We start from the raw sequence: 18576 nt of genomic DNA on the forward strand, positions 1-18576 counted from the left end.
TTCAGATTAAGGTTAAATGTAAATTAAAGTTATATGTAAAAAGTTAAGAGTCAAAGTTTTTTTTTTTTTTTTGTACTGAATAAATGGAGAAGAGGTGAAACATAATGGAGTGGAATTAATGGGGCCATACATTTATCTTTCCAATGCTGCAATATCAGTTTTTTAGCCATAGTAGGGGCACAGAGAATCCATTTACGTTGTCCAGTTGTCAAATTCCATGTACTAGGTATGTAATTCAAGAGAATATTATCCTCTGAAAATTTTAGCTTTTATCGCACAGTCATGTTTATATGGTTCACTACTTTTTCCCAAAACTTAGTAAGCATAGAACATTGTAAAAACATGTTTTAAAGAAGCATGATCCTTGTTACTTCTCCAACAGAATGCTGTCTTAGTCATTTTCTATACAAACATAATGGAGTCCAATAAATTCTAAATAATATTTTTTGTTGTATAAGTTGTAGATTAAGGTCCATTGACACTCTTACTATAGAAGTTAAGACACTCTCCCATTGTCTAGGTAATATAGATCCTCTATTTATTCCACTTGTCTTTTAACATCTGCATGTCAAATTTATTTATTGATAACAAATATCTGTGAAAGCTAATAATAGGTTTTCCAGTTTTAAAGGATTTAACAAGTTGTTCTACTATCTCAAGTGCCTCAGAGGCTGAAAATGCTGCTAGTCCAAACAGTGTTGTTAACAAATGTTGTAGATGTAAATATTGCCATTGGGTTACATCTGATAGATGATATTTATCTCTTAACACAGCATATGTTATAAATTCATCTTCATCATCTATCCAAAGTTTATCCCCATTTCTATCCAATTTTTCCATATCACCATCTTTTCCCCAATTTTTAATGTTGGGTTTCCCTATAAAGTCAATTTAACATGGGGAAAAGGATCAATTCTTTTTTTTATTAGACATTACATTCCATAGCTTTCTAACTGACATAATCATTTCTAGAGATACTAGTGTTCTATTGTATTTAAATCCTAATACTGTCCATGTAACCACAGGTGCTATATATGTATATTCCAAAGTTGCCCAAATCAGAAAATTATCACCAATTGTTGGCTTCCAGTATTTAATTCTTGACAATAGGTAAGCGTGATGACATAGCTCCAGATTTGGAAAACCAAATCCTCCCTTATTAAATGGTAATTGCATTTCCTACAAAGATATTCTCAGAATTGAAGAACTCCATAAACATTTTTAAACAAAGAATTTATTTTCTGAAAATATTTTCCAGATATTTGAACAGGAATTCCTCTCAGAATATAAATTAACCTGGGAGCATATTTAGCAAAGTTAACTGAAAACACTCCTTTGTATTCTGGTTACCCTTTCTGTTCTAAAATATATAGTGCTTGCTAATCTTTTATAAACAATAACACCACCAAGTTTATTCTGACTTTATTATTCTTTGAAAATGCCCACTTCTTAATACTGTTAGTGCCATAAAGAACATATGAAATTTGTTTTATAGGCCAAGTGTGACTGTGAGATGGCAGCTGGTTTTCTGTTCCAAAAACTATACTTCTCATGGAGAATTCCAGATTCAGTGCACTGGTCACAGCAGGTTGCAGGACTTAGCTGAATTTGGTTGAATTCCAAAAGAAGCTAATCAGGTCCCATCTCATTAGTACTTGGATCAAAGACCATTACAAAACCCAAGGGCTGTAGGCTAGGCTGGGAAGTCCATGAAACATTCCAGAAGAACTTATGGCAAGCCTCTTTTCCAAGAAAGCCGAGTTGAGGTGCCCATGCAGTCACTTTCTAGTCTGGTATGAAAATGTTTTCTTTGGAAGCTATACTAAATCAGTATTAAATTTGTCGGGGTCACTAACTAATGATAGGAAGAGAAACCAACCTCCATCTCAACAAGTTCCTGTGATTAATTTCCTTACTTGTTTGTTTTATTCTTTTTATAATAAAGCAGTGTTGTTTTTGTAGTGTCATGGTCTGTCCATTGATGGGTATGTCCTTCCATCTTCAACCACAAGGGAGGTAAGAGAAACTGTTTCATTTTGTCATAGCATGAGGTAAAATTAAATAATGCCAAATGCTTGGTATTTGTAGTCAATAGCGGAGGTTTGCTAATATTGAAAAGTGTGTGTCTCTGAGTCCCACTCAGTCCATTATTACCTGTTTTGGATTAGGAGAGCAAGTGAAAAAATAATGGGTTCCAAGCACATTGAATGGTACAACTGTCTTTTTTGAAATGGTAGCATGGTGGCTTTTTAAGGTTAGGACTAAGTGTATCTAAAGAACCAGAGTTCTTTTTTGAATTATTCAACTCTTCCGTGAGCAGAAAATAATAAGTTGTGAATAAATAAATTAAACATTAGAATCCAACCCTAGGCATGTTAATTTAGATAGACTTATTCCCACATAAAGTTGCGGCAATTGTTACGAAGCATATTTCTTTTTCTTAAGGTTAGGTCATAAGGCTCGCATTAACATTTTATTTTATTTAGTAAGGTATAAAAAAACTTGCAATGTATTTCACCCACAAACACCTGATAACTTGAAGGCTGGCATTTCCTATTTTTATTACTGCAGCCTTTTCTGTTCTTGAAAAAAGATTTCAAGGGCAGTATAATTGTCACCTTTTTAAAAATCTCACTTTGTCCTGTGAGATGAGAATAATAATGCCTCTGGCCCATAGTTACATTTACAGAAGTTTTTCTTCATGCAGATTGCTTAGTCTTGCTGCTAAACTCTGGGTGCTTGTTACAAGCGAAACATCAAGGCGGTTTTAGGCATAATGTGAAATGGCTCTTTGGGTTGGTTTCCTTTGCACGCTACTTCCTGAGGAGAAGAAACAAAGAGGCAAGAAGGGGAATCCATTGCCAGCTGTATGCTTTGGCGCATTTGAGCGGCTCTGTTCTTGCCAAGGGTTCTTAATTATGGCTTCATGGCACCTGCTAATTTTAGAGATAAAATTTAATTGTCCAGTTTTTAGCAAGGAAAATTGAAACTTGGTTGTTGACTAGAGTCACAGAACTGTGTAGTTATTCTGAAACAAGCATTTATTATTTTTTAATAATAGTGAAATACAAACAACTACAACATCAAGAGAAAAAAAATACAGCAGTGGATAGACAGTGATGACTAAAATATGTAACAAAAATAGAGAAAAGAGGAAAAAACTAATTAAAGAAAAAAGAGAAGATCCAGTTACATCCATTTAGAATTAATGCAGAATTAATTTAATCCTTAAGCTTATCATTAAATGTAGACCTTGTGGAAACATTGCTTCATCTTCTCATTTTTAGAAGGTAAAATAAATATCTATATCTATATCTATCTATCTATATATATATATATCTCACACACTAATCCTGAATCAGTTCCTTAGCATCAGGAGAATAAGTATCTTTCCATTTATATTAGATTATCCACTTTGCCAAGCCTTAAGCTTAGTAGAACCAAAGTTTTACATAAAGTACAAATTCTGTATGTTAGGAATATAGTTTAGCATCACACTATATCTATATATATTATATCTATTTCTAAAATTGTATGAATGTGTTCTGTGATTTGAAACCAAAACAAAGCTATGGCCAGACAAGACCAATTCATATAAGTTAAATAACCTTCAAATTTCTCACTAACACAAAAAAAATCTGATGCCCAACCCTTTTAAAAAATATATTTTTAATGGTGTCAAAGTGGTCTGAGATTAGCATTATGTCTAGTCACACCAGTCCTGCCTTGTAAGCATTAAACAGGACTCTGCACGTCCAAGCTCAATGTCACTGTTTAGAATTTTAAATAGTTTCTATATTCTTTCTTCTGTAACTCCATTTTAACTTTAAAAAAAAGGAGTGAGCAGCTCCTTGCTAGGGGTATATCTGCCTACCCACCCCCATCCCCAGATGTCTATTACCTCTTTCCCAAAGAGAGTAGCAATGTGCATGAGGTCTCCCTACCTCTTTTTTTGCAACTAATCATGCTTTAGGTGGAGCAGTAATCCACCAAGGGCCAAAAGCAATTTCCAGCCTTTATCTACCAGGGTGCCAGTTTAATTGTACACTTGCAAAGAAAGGGCTAAAAACAGGGATGTGCGTTGGCATCTTTCCTATCTTGGTAATGTAATTGTGTGGAGATAATAAATTAGGAAAGGTTTGAAAATCCTGGAATCAATTTAACAGCCTGTCAGAACTTGGCAGGATTCAGTTTTGTTCTATAATAGGAATGAAACGTAATAAGCCCGAGAACTCCTGAGACGAAATGATTCCATGTGACATCTCTGCATTTTTCTGACACAAATTAGATTGCTTGGGTTTGCTTGCAATGATGAGGTGGTTACCTGTCAGTGTTCTGACAGTATTCTGCCAGACCTCTCCATAGTATTTGGTTTTGATGTTGTTTCTCCTTTCTCCTCTCTGTATAGATGTAGGGCCCATAAACTAATTTTAGACCTCTTCTTAAGTATTTCTGATTTCTTGCAGAAATGCTCCAATATAAATTCTACTGATGGTTCATAGCCCTTTCCCTCTTCTCTTTTTGTACAAGAGATGTTGCAATAGAGTCACTTGCAGAAGTTCTGGTAGAACACATTCTAATATAAACCCAATTTTCAATTATCCTGGGACTGTGGGAAACTTGCATATTGCACTCACACCATCAAAAGTAAGCTGCTAGAACTAAAGTTGCAACTGTATACAAATCTGTGCTCTGCGAATACCATAATCTCCCAGTTTCCTCTTCTCAAGAAAGATATGTCAGTATTTGCATCTCTGTCTGTTCACACAGACACATACACACACATACACAGAGTCTTATTCTAACATGTTTACAAATCAACATGAAAAGCACCATATACATCCTTAGGCTTCTGCTATCAGTGGAGTATATGCTTAGGGTATATGGGAGGGTGATCACCTAGCCCTACTGGCTTGTCTGCTTCCTGGAGTCTAGGGCACTTTCAAGTGCAACACAACTCTAGTGTCATTGACAGCATTCAGATATTATTTTAGAAGGAATTCTAGTCATTTTTTCAATCAGAATCTTCAGCCTTTTAACTTTATCTGCAAGTGGTGTCATTGACCTCACCACATATAAAAGGCTTTAGATGTTCAGTTTCAAAGATGTCATGCTTGTCAGTCTTATCCCCCCCTCTTTTTTCCTACCAATAACATACTTTCTTATAGATGACTGCATGTGAAATTAAGTTTGCTGTCCATGTGGAATCAGTGCTGAACCACGTACCCCAGCCCGAATATAGACAATTATTAGTGGAGGCCATCCTTGTACTGACCCTGTTGTCAGAAATAGATGTGAACAGCATTGGAGGTATAATTCACGTGGATCGGATTGTGCACATAGCAAATGACCTCTTCCTTCAGGAACAGGTAGGTGTAGTGGGTGTTTTCCTCTGATCTAAAGAGGACTCTAAATGTGGGGGCTAAATTTGGGAGGATTCCTGGGTGAGAGGTCTTCAGGAGATTCCCCACCCTATATACTCTGTTTTCTCACTGTTAATACCCATTTGCTTGCCCAGTCCTTCTGAGGCCAATCTATGCTCCTATGTAGGAGAAGGACAGGTGACTTCCTGGCAGCTGCTTCTCTTGCTCGCATTCTCTCAAGCAAGGCATTTAGTGAGACAGTTAAAAGAAGAGTTGGCAGGTATCCTTAATAGGGTGCATACCTTGGAAGGGACCTGACTATGGCAACCTTTAATACCATTCCTTTCTTTAGAGGTACTTTGGGGTTCTGCACTACATCATAAATACCTAGTAGCTTTATCAGTACATGCTTTTGCTTGTCTATTTTGCTATATGTGACTGTATTGTAAATTCCCAGTGTATCAACCCCAAAATGGGCACATGTGTGCAGTTATCAAGCAGTGACTGCTTACATCCCCAGTCCATAATGGATGGTGGTATAGCAAGCTATAGCAGCAAGCTGGCTCGCATATCACCTAAGCCAAAACAAATGGATTCACATGTAATGCTAAACCAGAAAGAAATCACATGGTTGTTTAACCTTGTTGTGAAACAAGCCACAATCTACATCCATACATGCAATGATGCTAACTCTGCTACTGTATCATGTTTGTAATATCGTATTAGAACTGTTAGAATAGTGCAAGACCAAACCACTTGTATCCTACTGCAAAGGTGGCAAACCATAGTTTGCTAAGAGTTTACATAATGGTTTTTGTTGGAATCTTACTAAGTAGATCAGGTGATGGTACAAATATCATGGGCAAATCATACATGCACTTTTGACTGGGATTTTTCATTTTTTTCTGGATTTTTTTGAGATTAGAGCAAGCCTCCCTGACTTCTGTGGCAAGCTTATTTTAGAGCTTCCGTTTTATTTTTTGTGTGTTTCCTATTCCAAAATGATAGGAAACTGCCATCAATTGTTGCAAGTATAATCTTGAATAAGCCTTTTAGGCTGTAGAATAAAGTCTTCAGGTGCTGTTTATGGTCCTAGTATCACAGGTTGCCCATTTCTCATGTACATAAAAAAGTTGGATTTAATTTTGCATTTAGATCCTATTCAGTTCAATTCTTGCATTCTGGTTCTATGAGCATATTTATAGTCCATTTGCCATTCAAAATATACCACTCTCTTAAACAGATATTTCTGTTTAAACTTTTCCTGTTTAACCTTTTCTAAAATAAATTAGTCTGTTTTTGTGATCTGTAAACCCTGTTTGGATTCTCTTTCTGGAGGGTTATGGCTTAACTTCTTGGCTTTTTCCTTCTATTGATGTGATTTCTGGGGAAAAAATCACAAAACCTCTGCATCCAGAGTTATTTCTTCATTCTTCAGTCTGAGTTTCAGACTGTTGCAACAAAGCAAAGCTGGGGTGGCCACCCCAGTCAACAACCTTGGACCTGAATAGTACTAATTAGTGGTGTAAATATAGTCAAGGAAGGAAGCCAACTATCTTGCGTAGTGCAGGCACAAAGCCCCCTTGTTATTTATTCCTTGTTCATGCCTTCAACAGATCTGCTCATTTGGGTTAGGGTAGAGCTACAATGCTTGGATTGTAAAAATACACTAGTGGCTGAAGTCAATGGGATGGGAGAAAAGGATATATTACAATGACTGAGGTGCAGAGGGATTTAGGACTAATGCTGCTGGTGGTGATGGAGAAGCAGTGGTCATATAACCCTTCTCTTCACTTTCTCCTTTTTTTGTTGTTGTTCATTCGTAGTCATGTCCGACTCTTCGTGACCCCTTGAACCATATCGCGCCAGCCTTCCTGTCCTTCATTGCCTCCCTGAGTTTGCTCAGTTTCATGCTCATTGCTTCAGTGATGCTATCTAACCATCTCATCCTCTGCCGTCCTCTTCTCCTTTTGCCTTCAATCTTTCCCAGCATCAGGGTCTTTTCCAAAGAGTCCTCTCTTCACATTAGATGACCAAAGTATCTGAGCTTGAGCTTCAGTATCAATCCTTCCATTGAGCAATCAGGGTTGATTTCCTTTAAGATTGACTCACTTTCTCCTGCCTGCCTGCAATTAACACAGTCTGTGGGTACAGCTGGCTGACAGAAATTGCCTTTAGGTTGAGAGCACTCTACTTATATTCCTGGTGTTTGCTGAGTCATTCCCTGCTACAGCATTCTCTTGTTGTTTAAAATTAAGTGTGTGACTCACCTTTTTCCTTGCAGTGGTTGCCAGCAATTGAGCAAACTGCATATTGACTTCCATTGATACCACTCCCAGTTGACAATCTACTGCTGAATTGGGAGGAAGGTATGGCTGACCCTCAAGTAGTAAATTTACATGTATACAAGTCTCAGCAGCTCATTCATGATGCAGATTTAGTTCAGCCCCTTTCTGGAGGTTAAAGCTGATGAACGCATATTCTGAAAAATAATGCTTTAGATTTGACCATTCTTCAACTTTATTCAGCTGAGGATTGTTTTATGCTTACAGACCTCTTTCTCTTCACTTTTTCCCCCAGAAATCCCTGGGAGCAACCGATGGCTTCTTGGAACAAGATGTAGGCACGGGTATCTGTTACTTTTTCTATGACAGTGCTCCAAGTGGTGCTTATGGCACCATGACTTACCTAACAAAAGCGGTAGCTAGTTACCTCCATGAATTTCTTCCAAGCACAGGCTGCCTGATGCAATAAACTATCCAAAATACAAACATCCACTCTCAAAGCTTTTTCCCTGGAACCATAATTTCTCAAGGCCTCAATGGCTAGAAATTCTGGAAGTTGAGTCCCAGTACGTTTAGAGACTGCTCGGGAAGGCTGTCCTATAGCTCCTCACGCTACCTCAACATTACCTGCATCATTTTACCATTGACATAAGGCATTGGCCTAGAAGCAAGACCAAAGGCACAATTTTGTGCAGATCTCCTGCAGAGCATTGTCTGGATCACCTTGGACTCAGGTACCTGCAATTAATCACTGTCTTATTGGTGCAGGGAAAAAAAGGCTAAATTTAATTTCAAGGGAGGGAAGTAGCTTTCTAGCACACACGCACACACACAAACCTGCTGCAGGTTCTGAGTTTTGCATTGTTGGTTTAATTTAAGCATGGCAATATTAGATTTGAACTATGATCAGCACTTCATTTCTCATAATAAAATGAGTCCTATTCTTCTGCATTTATGCAGAGGAGGAGCACTGTTAAAGCTAGTATGAACCTAAGCTGAAATTAATGGGCAATATTTCCTGGAGAGGAGTGCTTGTATCAGAGAAACAGAGAAGGAAATGAGCATCAACAGTTTATTTGAGAGTACTGAAGAATGAAATCTAAAAGGTAATAATGCAGTGAAAAAAGAAGCATTTCTAGCCACCAAACCCATGGGTAGAACATCTGCCCCTATATGATAATTGGCTGAACAGCTAGATATGATGCTTTAAGACATATCTGTTATTAATGTTTTACTGGGAGACCATGAGTTAGGCACAAACCCAATTGGGTGACCTTGGGCCTGTCACTCTCTCTCAGCCCTAGGAGGCAACCGCAAACTACTTCTGAAAATCTTGCCAAGAAAACTGCAGGGACTAGTCCAGGCAGTCACCAGGAGTCAACAATGAATCAAAGGCACCAAAAAAAAAAAAAAAAAAGTGAAGCTTTCTGGGAATATTTGGCACATTCTACTGATTGGTTGCACATTTGTTGTGAACTGCTTAGACGACTAGTAATTGAAGTTCTACATTTTCAATTTTTCGTATGGAGGGAGATCTTGAAGATGGTTTAAATTGTTCCTCAGATGGGTTTCCACATAACTGTAAGAGGATTTCAGACTATGCATCAGAAAATTCCTTGCCACTTGGGAGGTAGCATATGTTGTAAAAGTTAGAGTAAGGATTTGTTGTTGCAAGTGTGGCCATGTCCTTTATACAGAAGATAAAGCCCAGCAACTAAATTGCTACTACATATTATGTTTATTTAACCCATTATCTGTTGCCAAATAATCTGATGCCTGTTCCTGCTTCTAGACAGAAAGAATATTGGGATCAGTCATTTTTTCTGAATCTTTGTACATTTTCCTACCATTATGGGACTTTTAAAATTCCATATTTGCCAAATGCCAAATGAACTAAGTTACAGCTGTTGAACATACCAATTCATTGCTAGAAATGAGAAACTACTTGTAAGACCACTGCTGATCTTACCACTGCTGTTAGCTAAAGTATTAATGGAGCATGTTAAAATAACTGCTGTTAGTTTTTTTTTAAATAATGTCTCATTTAATAAAGTTATGCTCCAAACTTTAAAGCAAGTTGGTGAATGCAGCATTAAAGAGTGCTATTCATAATTCAGAATAAAATGTTTGCTTTCTTTATTATTTATGCTGTAATTGTAAACAAAACTGAAGCCAACTGAATGGAACCCACAGGCACCATTTTCAAGTAAAAGATGTTGGACCCAGAGGCAGAATATAGGAGTTTGCTAATACAGCGTTATGTATATACAGCTGTAATTTGTTATAGAATTATATCCATGTAACTTAATTGTGTGATAATTCAAAAATAAAATGACTCAGAGAAATTGAAAAAAGGGTATTTAATAATTAAGAGGAAAAGAATTATCATAAATCCTGCCATAGGAGGATAAGATAAATGATTATGTAAGGATATTCTTTATTGGAATGGATACTGTTTGTACATCTTGGATATTCACAAAGTAGATTTATTTCTCTTGGATGTTTCAACATAAGTAGAGTTAAGTTTCTGTGCCCACAAATTCTAGAAGTTTTCAAGTAAAACAATCTCTATTTCAGAATGTATTGGAAAAGAGGGTTTCCCTAACCTTAAGAAAAACTAATGGTGTTATTTCCTGATATATATAAAACTGAAGAATAGACTTTGCTATCTGAAGGGCAGATGACCTGATAAAATGTACTGCTGATAAAATGTGGCAGAAGATCAAAAATTTAATTGGTCCTGTAAAGTACAAGTAGGGCTACCCTCTCTCTTTTCTGAGCATAGAAGTCAGATCCAGTGGAGATTTCTCATTTATCGGAAATAATGACCCCTTTCCCCTGCAGTCCCTTGTCCGTGTTGCTTGTCTTCCTGTCCAGGTAGCTCTTAAACTGTCCTGAGCAGCTCTTTGAAAAGTACAGGAAACCGCTGTAGGGGAGGAGGAAGACTCCTCAGCAGGCCAAACTTGCCCACTTGGAGCAACAGTCTTTCTCTTGTAATATGATCATAAGCAACTATTATTATTATTACCACCCAAATTCAAACACTGCAATTCCAGACAGCATACAATAAACCAAAACCAACAGCTATCTCCAAGAAAGCATACAGTATTTCTAAACTGGAAGAAATTCTGGTTTTCTGCTTAAAGAACTGAAGGTACTTTAATAACAAAAGCATGTTAATAGGTCATAATAGTGCTTATGAAAGGAGTGTGTGTCTTTATTTTGATTAATATATGTGTGACTTGACAGTGTATATTAAGTTATTCTGCTAATGGATAATGTAATATAAAAGGCTAAGATGCAATTTTGTGCTTTCAAATGTATGTATCTTAAGAGTACAGTCAATATTTGTATGGTGTTGACTGAACAGAACATTTACAGCTGAGCTGTTCTTCCTTGGGTTCCTATATAAGAGCATTCCCCAATCTAGAATTAGCAGCATTTTAGTATTCCCTACCGGAAGAGAGGTTTATATTTGTTGAAATGGGTGGAAATAATATCTGTCCAAACTGGAGATAGTACAAGCTTTTCATGTTTGGAATAAGTATTTGATTATGTTTATAATAATTGAATTGCGTATCTTGACATGCTCCCATCTCTCAATTTGAGATAATCAATCTCCTTGGCTCAAATTACAGTGAAATAAATGCCAAATTACAGCTCTCTCCTGGAGTCCTGCAATCTGCTCCTTTTAATCGGTTGTAGCTCTAAGTTTTAAAAGCTTAAAGCTACACTTCTGAAAATTATGTTCTCTTTCAAGAATATTGGGATATTTAGTACAGTACTATATCCTGATTTCACTTCTTTTTCAGTGATGGCTTATCTCAGGGTAATCATTTATCTTAGACAATTTATATGAAGATACTTGTTTTCAGCCATTGGCTTATTAATCTTTGCTGTTTAAGTTAACTGACCAATTAATGTCAAGATTTCTGTATCATCAAATAATGGTACTACATTAGTTAAAAATGTGCTGGCTGAAATGAGGTAGGAGAGGAACAAATCACTGCTGCCTTCAAGATTCAGGAGATCTGCCAGTGAAACAAAGATAGGTCAATAGAAGAGTCAAACAAGGATGTAACTTGCCCAGAGTGGTGCATAAAGTTAGACCAGGCTGTGAATCGTCCTTGATAATTTTTAACAGCCTCAGTTAAATGGGAAAAAGAAAATACACATTTTCCTATGTACTGTTAAGGGTTTGGAGGCAGCACACATTCTTGACCAGCCTAATGTCAAATTAGATAGGCCTTGATCATTTGGGGCAATTTAGGATTGGTCTGCAAGTGTTTGTCAGGGCTGGCTTAAGACATTTTCCTGTACATGTTGATAGATATGCACACCCGTCCATAGCTCTGCCCTCCATCATGTCAATACGACAGTCAGACCTGGTGTTTGGAATGAAGTATACAGTACTTGCTAGTATATAAGGCAGCATTTTGTTGCAAGAAATTGCTTTGCTTTCCTCATGCAGAAATATAGGAGTCTAACTTGAAAAATAAACAGTATCTATGCTTAGGAGAAGTGAAGCCCAGTTACTCAATAACAGCTATTATTCCAGATGAATATATCTATCTTCAAGCTATTCGAGAGCATGCAGCTATTCCACCATCATTATAGCAAGGATTCATCTGTAATGAAGTTTGTATTTTTAAAATGCTGTCAGAGTTCTTTTATTTCTAACCTATTTTAGGCAACTGGCTTGTTACGTTGTCAGATACCTGCACAGACTGAAAAATAAGTAAAAGTGTTCAACAAGGAATGATTAGCTGTAGACCTAATGGAACATACTGAAAGAGAAAATATCTAAAATCTGCACCAACACTTTAAGCCTGTTGGCAGGATCAATTGGCCAAAATTGGCCAGTTCATTTTGTCAAGTGAAATGGCTGTGGTTGCAAAGGACCTGCCTATGCTACTTCTTTGATATGACAGGAAAAAAATTGGGTTGGTTTTAGACAGGATAATATCATCAGACAATGAATTCCAAATACAGCTCAACCAGGTTTTCCTATATAGTAGATTTGAAATTAATTTCCAGAGGTTGCTGTAACACAGCATTGACACACATTTCTTTTATCCTACATTTTAGAAGACATTTTTAAAGAAAAAATTAAATATGGAGCAAATGTCTGGAATGCAAAAACTTATTATAGGACTTGCAAAGAATTGTAGTCCTCTAATTTTGGATATGTGCTTTTTTATACTTGTTTTGCTACTATTTTAGCGTTGCAGTAAGTAATTATAACTAAGTAGTAAGGGCAGAAAATTAATGCTATAGACATCATAGCAAGTGGTGTCCTATCTGATGTTCAATAATTGTAATACGTCTGGCATGCTTTTGCATTTGTATTTGGTACTGAATATTGTATCAACATGTATGTGCTGAAATATTTTTAGGTATTTGTTTTAAGTAGCTTTAAAGTTAGAAAATATATCTCTGGGAATAATGGTTATTCATAGAAATAATGGGTCAATATTATAACTGGAAAGAGAGATGCTTAGCTGTGATTTCATTCTTTTTTTTTTGTTATGTGTTTCTTCTGTTTATTATTTATAATAAAACATCCTATCAAACTCAACAGCGTCAGATTGTTCCATGTTTGAGTTCCTAACATTCTAAACTGTTGAATGGAAGGGGGAAATCTATCATGTTTAATGATGGCATTACCGTTGAGCATTTAAGTATCGTTCTATATCAGAGATAATATGTAAAGAAAGAAAAAAGGCAAAACGTAATGTTAATTATCTCTTTGTAGAAATGCCTTCTCTAATGTACAGTACACATAAACCCTGCCTCATCTCCTAAATAGAAGGCACAATATATTTTGCCTATATTGAGTATAGCATAGCGTACTTACTTTATGATGCCTTTTATAATTTCCTTGACTATCTATGAATCGAATTTGTTTTTCCCAACATTTCTAGTCTCACTTCAGTTTCTGGCATCTATCCCAAAACATCATGAAAGATTCATCACCCAATGATTTGCTCTCTACACATGTGAAAATCAACCATGAATGCCGTTACTTCAGTTAAATTTGCCAGTGCAAAACTATAGTCTGTCATTCTAATAAATTCAAATAAAATAAATAAATTTCATTCTCAGTCTACATTAAAAGCACATATTGGGTACTGCAGGAGGAGCGGTAAATTAATTCTGAGAAGAAAGATGACATGGATTCATGATTTCAACATAAATATGAATGGATTTATTGATAGTAAAAGGCTGCACATATTCATCATAGAAAGTCCAGGAAGAGAAACTAGCATGAATATTGAACAGTCTGCTTCTTTGCCATAATTTTACTGGCCTTGAGCTTGCATAATCAGGTCCAGTGGGCTGCTAGATACTGTTACTTCAAATTTACATGCATATTTCACAATTACATGAAAGCTAAAAGAAGGAGAGAACTCACCATAAAACCAGCTATAAAGCCTGTGTAAATAAAGTTCATTAAATAACTTTATGATCTAAGTTACATACATAGTTTATCATTGCTACTTGTAATAATTTGCCATGCAACATCATGCGGTCTTTGGAAAGATAATTTTGTACATACTCGGACTTTAAGTCACAACTCAATCCTATAACTCTTGAATAACAATAGTTAAGTATATCAACTACTGACAGCATTCCTTCTGCTCACTGCTAGATAGCCATCATGTACAGTAATGTCATAGAATGCTTCTGTAGCATTTGAAGTCAAAACTCAGTGGGATCCAAAATGGCATTAATGCCTCCAGTATTCCTTTTTCATAGAGTATGTATAAAGATTATTTATTACATTCCTTTTTTTTTTCCATTATGGAACTGAAAGTGGTGCTCAGATATCTACCCTGCAGACATTAACTACAAATCTGCTAAGTTAATCAAGGAGGTGCATCATATAACCTCAGACCATGACATGGGACTTAAAATCATGTCTTTCAGCATGATTCTTATTTAAAATTTTGGAAATTCCTCATACTGTATGACTATTACTAAAGTTTGCTTTAAATATTAATCTATTTCATATAAAGTGTCAGAAGGCGGTAGAAAGTTATATTCTCTAGGAAACAATTTTTAAAATTTTCATCCTCTAAATCTGACTGTATTGGATTCATGAATTAAGTCTGTATCTTCTCAGGTACAGGCATTTCCCTAGCTCTAACAGCTAGAGGGCACCTACACACCACAAATGGTGTTTTGAAAATGGATTATTTTCAGAAGGGGTTATAGAAGTGCCAAAAGAAAATAAGCAAATTTCAGGCTGCATAAATTAGCATTTTTATGAATTAGCTCTTTTGGGCTGTCTTTGCAGCAGAAGATGAAGAGCGGATATCTGTCTAAATTCATATTTTCACAATTGGTGTGTAGGTCAGAAATCCTATAGTCCCTAAATTCCTAGCAACTACAGGATTCACAGGATTTGTCCTTTGAAGATCTGAAAGTGACCCTTCCCTCACTCACATGTCTTCAGATACAGTTCTTCTCTTCTTATTTTCTTCTCTTTAGCAGGGCCCTACTTCTCTATGGCACTTCTCTTCCATCCATTCAAGATAAACTGGGGTGTGTAGATCTCCTTGGTGAGATCATCTCAGTATGTTGCCAGAGCTGGAGAAACTCTCCAGTGAGGAAATGCTACCATGTCTATGTCTGTCTTAATTCAGAAAAAAAAAAAGGACACACTAAAAGTGATAGAGATGTACATTATATGGAAAAAGTGGCTAGGGAGACATCCAGTGAAGAAATACAGAAAAAGGGAAATGTAATTACAGTTAAACTACGACATTTGTTATGATATAAGCATGGCCAATTGATGGATTTAAAAGGATATTAGCCCAAGTCATGGGGGGATCACCTATCATCTTCCATCACTTTTTGTGTGAAGGCTTCCTATTGGCAGGCGGCTGGCCACTATAGGAACAGAAAGGATTAGATAGGCCTGTGGTTGGATCCAGCAAGGTTTATAAGTTTGTAATTTCTGACATGTCAAAACTAGTAAAAAAACCAGCTAAGGTACTAAAAATAAAAATGCTTATACCAGTGGAACTATTGATCTTTCAGACCTCATCTCATCAATATTCTGTAATTAATATTTAGTAATTAAAATAAGCTCCAGCTATTCTGTATCATACACTTGTTTCTCAGATTTCACGTGTTGTAAGAACATACAAGCAGAGCTGTATGAAGATGGTACAGTATTAGTTTCGCTGTTTGTGACAGAGAACCACACAGGTGAAATGTACATGGTTCATATCTCTTATTAAGCATTAGCAGCATGAGTAATGCTTGTGCTTAGAATTATGGAAGTTGAAAACCAATACATCTTGAAGGCACCAGTTTAGGAAAAACAGAATATATGATTCTTTTTAAATTTTGATCTGCTACTTGTACAGGAAAAGACTGTTTATGAAGAAGAGTTTCAAAAGAATAAAATTAAAATATGGCATTACTTAAATTACTGTTAACACAATCTATATTATTCTTTAAGTCATCTTGACCAGCCTGTACATTTTTGTTTCTCATTAACACATTTTGCCATGTTTTTATAAAAAGTAAATATATAAAGAAGGCATACTTTCTCCAACTAGTTGGTTCTTCAAGAATGTGGATAATTCTAACATAACAATATTAAGGCCACAAACCATTAATAGCAAAGTGTGATAGAAAAAAAAATCTGTCTGAAATCCAACTTCATAAATGATTGTATCGATTCTCAAATTTATGTACCACATGAAAAGCCTCCAGAAATTCATTGAAGTCAATGCTACCATCTTTGTTAAAATCCATGGTGCGGGCTAAACTGTCAATGGATTCATCACTCACATCATTCTTCAGATGCACATTAAAGAGTTTCCATGTCTGACGGAACTCGTCAACAGAAATAAGGCCTAAACGAAGGGAAAACTGGTGTTACAAGTGGCATTGCAAATACTCATAAGGATACTATATATGTTAGTTCTATATAATTGGGGAGTCTGAAGAAAACAGTATAGAACTTCAAGCTACATCAGTCATACAGGTTACTGATCTACACCTGGTGTGATTTCAAATGCTGGTTATAAACTTTAAAACTAAACAGCATGAGACCTTCCTACCTAAGGCAGGCTACATTCGTATGAATCTGTATAGTCCATGTAAACTCCTAGAATCTCTCCCTCTTCTTTCTGAAATGAAGTATGTAATAAAATGGGAAAGCTGTGGTTTTCGGGGGGGGGGAGGATTGTGTATGTAATCATAGCATGGAATAATTCTTCATCCTAGAAAACATGGCTTAGTTTGATTTTTGCAATTTATTGAAAAGTATATTTTTTCTCTTATTTTTATTGGATTTTAAGGGTTTACTGGTCTAATTAAGGGTTCCGATTCATGGGTTTGGGTAGTAGCCTCCAAGACTGGATGGGTACAGAAAATTGGTGTGACAGTCCAAAGATTCCATAGCTGATGTAGCTAAAATCAGAGAGGGTCCAGGCTGTGAAGACCCAGTTATGCTACATCTGTGCAGAATGGACTCTACAACACACTAACATGGCCTCTGTTGGCACTGTTTGTTGTTATTCTATTTTTTTTTTAATTCCTTGTCGTTCCTGACCACCCAATAACTTATTTTCTGAATGATGTGTTAATTAGTAGCACAATAAACAAGATAGCAATCATCAATCAAGGAAATTGCTACAAGTGCAAGATATGGAGGCAAGACTATGTAAGACACAGGTTTTTTGTTTTGCATCAATACCAAAGGCCATTGTTTAAGATTGTTTGTGCATAATGGTTCATACTGTTGAAACCAAATCACTTTGTGGATCCAACTTGTAGAGAGGGAAGGGAGAAATGGAGGTATTTAGCAGGAAGATACTAACCTGTCAGTGTAACAAGAGCTTCTATCTAGAGTGTAGCATCAAAGGGCAAGAGAGATTACTCTTTTTGGAAGAATTAAGTGACTAGAAATTTTGTTTACCTTCTTTTATCTATTTGTAGCTATTATGTATTGTGGTTTAGCTTCAGTCACTAAGTGAAAACAAACAACTGCTGCACATATCCCTCAGATCAATATTTGGGTGCTTTTAACTTAAAAAAGAAGCTGACTTAAAGTATTTACGATAACTTAATAAATACAAGCTCCTCATCCCTTACTTCATCCTACTCTGATATCTGTAGCTCTCTTCCCTCAGCGTAGACCTGCTACTTTGGCATTGTTTTTGGAAAACTAAAATGTTAACATACCAGAATGATCTTGGTCAATCATATTAAAGATAATCTCCAAATCAGCTTTGTATCTACACAGAGTTTCCACCAAAGATGGCTGAACCTAAAAGATATTTATATATATATATACATATTAGACATTGTAACATACCCCATCTGTGCTTGAAATTATTAGTTTTATATCTTTTTAAAAACTTTCTAAAATTCAATTTATTCCATGACTTAATTGGAGGTCCAACATCCAGATTCTAAATTCTAAAGGATTTTAATTTAAATTTTAATTTAAAGGAAGATATGCATTATCCTAAGAGTGCTTCCAGATTAAGCTTTTATTGTGGAATCACTCCAGATATTTGTCCACTTGTAACTCTGCCACTTTTTTTTATCCTTTTTATTTCCAGAGAAAATTTTCTAATGAAGAAACAATCGGATGCTATTGATTGGTGGTGCTATTAATTATTTTCCCACATGTACACTAAGAATCACATTGTACAATTGTTATTTTCTAAGTCTAAGTAGAATTAATGGGATGCTAAGTAGAATTCATAGTATTATACAAATCATCTTAACAATGCTGTCAGTTCAGCCATTTCCTACATTGAGGTGCACAATCTGAAGCCCCAAGACTGAGGAACATAATTGTGTCCTCTAAAGCCCTTCCATATTGGCACCAAATATAATTTTTATAATTTCTAAAGGAGCAGGAGAAAAAACTTATTAAACATATGGAGACTGAAAGA

At 36.0% G+C, this 18576-nt stretch overlaps 2 protein-coding genes across 5 annotated transcripts in view; one reads left to right on the forward strand and one right to left on the reverse strand.

Annotated features, from left to right (window-relative positions):
• Window positions 1-13226, forward strand: part of PHKA2 (phosphorylase kinase regulatory subunit alpha 2) — a 70428-nt gene extending 57202 nt beyond the window's left edge. For 3 of the 4 annotated variants that reach the window (XM_088144875.1, XM_088144874.1, XM_088144872.1), the window contains 3 exons: window positions 1963-2016; window positions 5169-5369; window positions 7944-13226. In XM_088144875.1, the coding sequence (XP_088001001.1) occupies window positions 1963-2016; window positions 5169-5369; window positions 7944-8117 (429 nt within the window). In that variant the 3' untranslated portion in view covers window positions 8118-13226. Of the gene's footprint in view, window positions 1-1962; window positions 2017-5168; window positions 5370-7647; window positions 7733-7943 lie in introns of all 4 variants that reach the window. The other variant, XR_015796825.1, reaches the window with a different exon arrangement.
• A 2966-nt stretch (window positions 13227-16192) lies between these two features.
• Window positions 16193-18576, reverse strand: part of PPEF1 (protein phosphatase with EF-hand domain 1) — a 32819-nt gene continuing 30435 nt past the window's right edge. Inside the window, exons 15-16 of the mRNA XM_088144430.1 lie at window positions 17855-17939; window positions 16193-16521 (exon numbers count right to left, since the gene is read on the reverse strand). Coding sequence (XP_088000556.1) covers window positions 16325-16521; window positions 17855-17939 — 282 coding nt within the window. The 3' untranslated portion in view covers window positions 16193-16324. The remainder of the gene's footprint in view (window positions 16522-17854; window positions 17940-18576) is intronic.

The sequence above is a fragment of the Python bivittatus genome, unplaced genomic scaffold (assembly GCF_059951505.1).
Source record: "Python bivittatus isolate LINGU-HERP-01145 unplaced genomic scaffold, Pbiv_v1 ctg000350_np1212, whole genome shotgun sequence".
Classification (NCBI taxonomy): domain Eukaryota; kingdom Metazoa; phylum Chordata; class Lepidosauria; order Squamata; family Pythonidae; genus Python; species Python bivittatus.